At 35.9% G+C, this 8,391-nt stretch overlaps 1 protein-coding gene across 1 annotated transcript in view; it reads left to right on the top strand.

Annotated features, from left to right (window-relative positions):
* The window catches only part of IQGAP2 (IQ motif containing GTPase activating protein 2), a 325,198-nt gene that overhangs the window by 177,469 nt on the left and 139,338 nt on the right, over window positions 1-8,391 (top strand). Inside the window, exon 6 of the mRNA XM_019641003.1 lies at window positions 4,096-4,163. Within this exon, the coding sequence (XP_019496548.1) occupies window positions 4,096-4,163 (68 nt within the window). The remainder of the gene's footprint in view (window positions 1-4,095; window positions 4,164-8,391) is intronic.

Genomic DNA, 8,391 nt, shown 5'->3' with positions numbered 1-8,391 from the left:
AAAAAAATCATTTGCAATAAGAAAGGATGCCATCCACTGAACAGACATTTAAACAACTCCTAGCAGAAAGCAAACAGATAGGATTGGATGGACTGAGAAACAAGACAGGAAAAGACCACAGCCCGGAAACCACTGAGAGATGCAACAGAACTGGGAGGTGTCACAGAGCTTGCTCCAAAGAGCCAAAAAAGGAGAGCCTCAAAGCCAGCAGAACAGGGCTCAGACCAGCAGAGCCTTCTGATGCTTCCCTAAAGCAGCAAGTATAGGTGCTGAAGGCAAGGTAGCATGCCAGCACCCAAGACAGCTGATGACCCCAGGAAGGCACAGGGAGCCCCAATCTAAGAAGGCAAGACACTGGACACCCTCGTGACTTCAGCCCCGTTGTTCCCCCACAGTTTCCTTTAAGGCGTCTTACTGTCATGGGAACCTGTGATCAACAGTGACAAACAGCAAATCTGAAACCCCAAGAGGAACCCCAAATCTAGAAATGCTAGATATTTGAGGGAAACCAACACTATGAAAGAGGCATTAGATTCAATAAACAGAACCAACACCCAAGGAACAAATTAAAATATTAAAATGTAGGCAGTTGGTGGTTTATTCAATTTATGTATTTAATAATTTTGAACACTCATGTACAACAAAACCAAAGATAAAACTAAGAGAGGAAAATTGGATATAGATTAAATTAGAAGAGAAACTAATAAAATGTATATTTAAAGTTTTGGTACATAATATGAAAATAAAAGCTAGGCCATCTCAACATTGTATAGGTGGGGAAATAGAAGTGGAAATATATTAAAGATAATAGATGTTCGTTAGTTTAGGCTTTGATACAAGAATATAAGTTTAAAGTATGTTAAAACCTTAGCAGAATATTAATGGCAGTAATACATATTATAAATATAACACATTAAATACTTGAAATAGTTATAGATATAAAATTTGTGTTAGAAGACATTTTATGGGTGTCTCCTATTTAAATTTTACTGTCACATTTTCAATGTTTCTGCCATTGAATTACTTTTATAGTTTTTTGTAGATTAGTTCAGGTATAATTTTTAATTTACTTGTAAAAAGAGAAGCGGAAAATGCAAATCAGGTATTATGAAAGAAGTTGAAATGGTACAATGGTACATTTTTTATTCCTTATAGATCTATTTTCACTTCTTAAAGTGTGGCTTGATTTTATTTTCTTAGAATTCTTCGCAGCTTTACCGTGCCTATCTGTTTAATTCTGTTGAATTTTGTAGTTCTCTACTAGAAAGGGAAAGTAGAGAGGTTGACATCTCATTTGTTCTACATGACATGAGCTCCCTTTTAAGTGGAATATTTTCCCCATGTAGTAATGAGTTGAAAAGTGGTTCATAAAACATTATGGTTTTGAAACTGTCAGCGTACTAGCTTTGATTATAATGACTTGTTTGGCATGAACCTTTAGCAGTAAAGTCTTTAGGGGCTATGTAAATAGCTTTATATCCCTGATAATCTCTAAAGATCTAGGATTTGAAGTACACAATGTATTCTGTCTTTCTGGCTTTGAATTATGAATACATAATGTCTATTTTACATTGAAGACTGTTCAGAGTCAAATATGTTTTCCTCTGTGGATAAGATATGAATATCATATTGGAATTTAGTACTAAAATTACTGTATGGTTACATGTCATTTGTTCTTTGTCCTTTGGTTGTGGTTTTGTGGGGAAAGGGGTGGGAAACCAAAGGAAGATAAATCACCCCAAAATCTATCTTTTTTTTTATTATTCTTTCTTTTATTTGACAAACATTTATTATCTGCTATGAACCAAGCATTGTACTGGGCAATAAAAGAGATAAAAACAAAACAAAAACCCAAAACTAAATACCTACAACAGGATACAATATAATATATATCTTCTTTATTACAAAGGCAATAATGATACTAATAATTACTACTGATATAATGGTTTCAAGTTCATGACACAATCAATCTTTAAAGTTCAAAAATTCATTAGTAGCATTTCCTGGAAGAAATGGAAATGGCCAATATGTGCATGAAAAATGTTTACCCTCACAACTAACCAAAGGAAATGGAGATTTAAGTAACATTTTTGGCCATCAGATTGGCAAGGTTTTCATCGACAGTGTCCTGTGGCAATAAGGAGACAAAAAAAATGCCATTCTCATGTATTGGTGGTAGAGTGGGGACCATGCCCATCAGCAGTTCTTAGATTCAGCTAAATATTTAGACTCTGACACCTGCCATAAGCCACTTTTGGCACTCATTGCTCAGAAGGACAGACATAGCCTGGAAACCCAGCCTATTGGCAGGACAGCATCACATAAGTGCTCTTCTTTGGGCCTTAATGGCACTCAACATAATTGTCACTCAGCCATCTGGAAGCTGTTCCCTTTAGTACCTCAGGTGACAACTTGGGTGCTAAGGAGTAAGTCTCATATTGGTGGGTGCAAGAGCCTCCCTGTCTTAGAGCCTCAGCCAGTATCCATTGTAACAGCCGCACAGCATGGCTTCCCAGTTCCCTGCAGGGAGCGTGCCAGCTATAAGAGTCACTGAACTCAGGAACACCTAAAAATGCTGTGCCTATTAGATATTTATAAAGCCTTCAAGTCAAAATGCAATTTATCGATCGGAGGTTATTTTTCTCCTAAGCAACGATGGTTAGTAATCCAGTTGTTATTATACCTTTATCAGGTTCCTAGAGGAACAGAGCTAGAAAGTTAACTAAAGGTGAGATTCTCTCACAAAAAGGAAAGCGGTTTTCTTAACCTTTTATTCACAAAGCTTAAATGAGTATAATCTCTTTTTAAGAACACAATTTAACGGTATATTGGAAGCTTTGATTGTATGTGTACGCTTTCAATCTGGCAGGTTTTTTTTTAAGAATTTATAGTAACAAAAAGGTATATGCACAAAGATGTATTCTCTATATATAATATTCACTGCCATCCTGAACATTTAGTGACCGTCTAAATGCTCAGCAATTGGTTAAGTAAATTATAATATGTTCATATATCATAGAATACTTTTCTAAATGATTGTTTTGAATGATAAGGAATGTTAATTTCAATGCATGCTATTTACATTGAATAGTCAGACTTTTAAGAGTTTGTTTAATACCATTAAGAAGGCTTGATCTTGAACTCCTTTATTGAAGTTTTATGTATTTTATAAACTACACGGATCCATCTCACATGTGCATCACAAGTGATAATTTTGAAATATTTCAAGCCATCAAAATCATTCTCAGTTCATTTTCCCATATATGTATTTTCTAATTTCTAATTACAATCTCACAGATTATAAACCTATCAAAATCCGTAATAAAGTGAATACGCAATTTTTTAGTTGGTCTGTAGAATTAATCTTGGGGGCTGGGGAGGTTAGGATAAATATGGGACAGAAACGATGGCTCAGTGATTAAGTGGGAAAAGCCACATAACCATATATTTTAATCTTTGGTAGAATGCAGATGCCAGCTCTCAGCTCCTTTTGTCAGGTTATGACAAATTACTTCATTACTTCCTAAGGGATTTTTAAAGAAATATACAACTTTCTCTCCATCTTCCACTTAGTAATAATGCTTACATCAGTGTTTATCTTTAACATCGCCCCATCCATCCATAGTCTTGCCACTGTATTTATTGGTTCAGAATGTGTAAAACAAATATTTCCTCAAGGAGTGGATGGTACTTGGAGGAATATTGAAAAGGAAAATATAATAATTTGACCTGCACTTTCAACAAAATAAGAATCATGTAAGGAATATCCAAGGAAATGCTTACTGCATTTATTAAATGTTTTGAATCAGTTGTACTTCTTATTCTTCCTGCACATGGATGGTGGAGAGTTAGTTGACTCTACAGAAGTGCCATGTGCTGCACAATACCAGGCTTTGAGACACTGGGGTTTAGTCCCCATCCCACCAGGGACCATGTTACCTCAGGACCCAAATTCCTCATCTACAAAATGAATAGATTACATGAGATAATCTCTTAGGTTTTTCTCAACTAAAAAAGCCCTTAAGATTTAAGCTATTTCTAGCTCTCATATTTATGATGATAAAGTTTCTGATAATTGTATGTTTTATCTTTCAGTCTGTATCTCTTCAAACTAGGAATAGCACCTCAGATTCAGGATTTGTTGGGCAAAGTAAATTTCACAGGTAACGCTGTTTATCTTTATAATTTTTACAATGTAGTTACCAAGGAAATGGGCCAATATGTTTTTTTTATCCCAATATTTTTTATTCCCTTTTTTCCTCTATATTGATCAGAGGAGAAAAGTTATTATTTTGTTTGTACTCAACCAGGTTTGCTTTTCCCCGCATCTATGAAATGTGAAACAGCTTCTTCCTAAAGTTCTTGTTTAGAAATGGCTCCACCTTTTTGCTGAAGACATGTCTTTCTTTTCTTTCTTTTTTTAATAATGGCATGGCACTTTTTATTTTCTTTCATCCATAAAATAAGCCCTGCATATTTGGGAAAAGGACCCTAGGATTAAGACATTTCTTATTTTTTTTTAAGATTTTTATTGGGGAATTGGGGGAAGGGCAACAGACAAGTTGCTGTCCTTTTGTTCTTCAGTCTAATTGTGGAGGACGTTGCTTCACTGGCCCAAGTTGGCACCATCATTGCGCTCTTCCCAGGCGAGGCAGATCAGNACTGAATTTTTAATTATGTGCCTGGCACTGTTCAAAGTACCTTATAGGTGTAATCTCATTTGATCCTCACAATATACCTGTGTGGTAGGTACTGTTATTAATCACATTTTATAGCCAGAGTAACTGAGGCACAGAGAGGCTGCCCAAGGTCACACAGCTAGTGAATGGCAGAGTTGAGATTGCATACCAGGCTATGACACCAGAAACTGTACTGTTGTTACTGACTCAGCCAGTCATTGTCCTCAGAAGAGAGTCAAGTATTTCCTTACTAATAAGAAAATAAAAAGAACAGTGGCATCAGACTTGAACTTCAGCGCAGCTGTTATATTTAGGATGTTTTAAAATGCAGAGTCATGGAACTTAGAACTGAGAGGACCTTGGGAAGTTTCATTTCATAGATGAGGGACTGAAAGCTTGGGTTATGTGACTTACTCAGAGTCACACATCCAGATATTGCCAGTCTTGGGGCCAGGACATAGGGCATCTCATTCTAGTCCTGTGATCTTTCTGGTCAACCTTGAGCCTTTCATTTACAAACATTCATCTCACATGTTACAGCATACAATGAACTGCACATGATGTGCTCCAGAAAAGCTGAAATAAATTCAGCTCTTGCCTTTTAAGTTTGCATTTCATTATTATAGAACCTTTTAATGTATATATTGAAAGTCTAGAGAAAACCCTACTACTATTTTTTTTTTTTTACGTTCTTGCTTTTTGGACTTAAATTGATATTATTTGTATAAACAGGAGCATATGGGCCAGGGAGACTAAGGTACCTTAGGACAACCCCTCTGTAGCTGGCCTCACTCAGCAATACAAGTGCGCCACTGTACTTTGGTGTGGCAAGAGGCTCTCTGTTTCACACCAAGTGCTTTCATATACATGGGAAGCAATGGTGACATTAATTCCACAGCTTTCTTTGGAACGCTCTCAACCTTTTGTGTTGGCTCTTAGGCACTACAGGTACTTAATTAGGTCAGTGTTAAAGAGCTACAAGAAATTGGTGTTTTATAATATAGACTAGGATGGGGGTTTTTGGGTTTTTTTTGTAAGAGTAAGACTGGATTTCCTATATGCTTCAGGTAATGAATGGCTCATTTGAATGTAAATGGAGCAGACTGCTATTGCGGATTCTTTGCAGCAATCTGCTTGAAAGTACCTCCCATACAGAGATTTGGTATAAAACTTCTCTTAACACTGTAAAAACCAATCTTTTTAAAGCTAATAGTTTAAACAACCTTAACATCAGAAACAATGTTGAAAATTGAAGCCATATAAAATATATACATTAACATTTTTTTTAATTTTGGTGAAAATATGTATATGCACATGAAATTTCTACCTGATCCATACTACCTTAAGAAAACCTGATTTAAAATAAATTTAAAAGAAAACACTTCCATCCAGAAGTGGTAACTTCTCAGCACCACCTAGTGGTAACTTTTAATTAAGCCAGAATATTTGCATATCGTGAGATTTATATAATTGGAAATAGTCCTAATATCTTTAGTACCAAAGGGAAAAATCAACACTTTAGTTTAGTAAATTGTTTTAGTTCACTTTACCAAAAAAACCTGTTTTGTGACAGATTAAGTACCTTTAAGGACAGCATGTAGAGAAAAAAATATTTTTTATATAGTAGATATTCCATAAATAGTAATTAAATAAATGACTGGATAAACAAAAAAGATAATGTAGAAACAATTGTGTCAAGGTCACTAAGTACAGTTGTCTTACTCCCTTTTCTAAACTGATATGAAATTACTAAAGTAGTAATTAAAAAAAAAANGGATGTTCTCAAGCTCAGACATCATGAATGAGCACAGCAGCCCCGAAGGAACTCCCCAAGCTTTGCCTCCTATAGAGATACCTCAGGAATGGGCGGCCTCATTCTTTTTTTCAAAGAAATGTTTGTTATCTTTTTCTTATTTAAAATAAAAAATAAAATACACTCATTGTGGAAAAAACTGGAAAATTCAGAAAGAATATCAAAGGAAAAGCTAAAGTATTACCCATTATCTCAACACCAAGGGAAACCACTGTTTCTGACTGGGTGTCTTTGGACTTAAAATGTGTATATGGCATGTTTTCTTTTTGTGGCTTCATTTGGAATGTTTTACCATCTGTGCAATGAAGAGAAACCAGTTCAAGGAGTGAGAGCCTTGCTACTGAGTTTAATCCTACTGATTTTTTTTACTGTCTAGAGGCCATTTATACAAAAAAAGAGCCCTTTTGCATGCTGTTTATTGCTCAATATGTTAAACAACTGTTAAATGTTTAAACATTAGTTATAAAATTGAATCCCTTTAAACAATTAAATTTAGTAGAACTGATTTTTTTAACACTTCAAATACCCGAAAGCATAGTGAAATGCCCAGATGCATCATTACAAGCTTACAACACTTAAACTTCTTCGAAAAGCTCCATACTACAGCTTCCACTCGTTTCATTATTTATACACTAATTTTGACTCCTCCTAGGACTTTAATATTTTGATAACTACCCAGAGTCGACATGATCTTATGGGCACCAGAAACAAAGGAACACCCCTGCAAGCCTGTCCATGTTGCAGTTCTGATTTCTGACCAATCAGTTGTTGGTCAGAACATGGTGCCAGTGTGCAGGAGAGTCAGACAGGTCCTGGCTGCTGGGCATCAGGCTGAGCTTTACTTGTGAAATCAATCAGACCTTTTTTTACTTTTCAGTATATGGCTTTCAGGTAGGTTCTTATTTATAACCTGGCCCCCGCTCCCACCCCATCCCCTATCACCCAGAAATGATTTACTTCTACATCTCTTTGGCCAGTGTTACATAACCCGTTGTCCTGTCATAATGATGTATTGATCTGATCTGTTAACATTATTAAAAGCTTATGTATGCCTTTTGACTATTTTCTTGAAATTAGTTGGGCTTTCTAGAGGTTTCTCCCAGAGGAGATGAGGGATTGACTCTACCTAATGCTATTTGGGCCATTTGGCTGATTTATCATCTCAGATCATGTTTCTGGATCCTCTCTCTGCTTGACTATTGAGTGTGACCATCATTGCCAGACCCTCTTCCCACCTGACTGTTTTTGTCGCTACCTGTGTTCCTCAGTCCTTCCTTATCTTCATGCACTTGGGTTTTTAGGACTATTTGGCTTACTCAGAGTTCCTGGTCTTTATTCTTTCGTGTAGCATATGTAGAATAGATAGGGTAGAAACAAGTGCATATTCTAGACTATAGACAATTACAGAAAAAGAAAGCACCTGGATTTTGATAATACAGTACTTCCCAACTTGTTAAAATCAGTACATATAATTATACACGTCTTATTTTCTCTCTCTTTGTATTACAACCTCCTTTATACCATTCTTTTTTTGGTCATTGTTTTGAACTCCTGGCCTTTCACAGACTTAACCAAAATGAGTTCTTTTCTGATGGAGCAGATTGATTTAGTTTGGTCAGTGGGAGCTCTTTATGGCAGCTCCTCTGTCCTTGGAGCATTGTCCCTGACATTCTTTAAAATATCCTTGCTTTGTTGTCACAACAGAATGTTCCAGTCCTGTTCTGATTATTCCTGCTTTGTTACATGGCATCAACTACTCTCCAAGGAATACTTTTAGAGTCATATATTCGTGATGATGTTTCTCATTTAATAGATTGGGGTTCTGGATTCTGCTCTTCTTACTGTATAAAGTTTATTTGACCAGTAAGTTTCTACTACACTGACAACAGCAAGCTAAAG

Source organism: Hipposideros armiger, unplaced genomic scaffold, assembly GCF_001890085.2.
Source record: "Hipposideros armiger isolate ML-2016 unplaced genomic scaffold, ASM189008v1 scaffold_55, whole genome shotgun sequence".
Lineage (NCBI taxonomy): Eukaryota > Metazoa > Chordata > Mammalia > Chiroptera > Hipposideridae > Hipposideros > Hipposideros armiger.
This window is presented reverse-complemented; position numbering and strand designations above follow the sequence as displayed.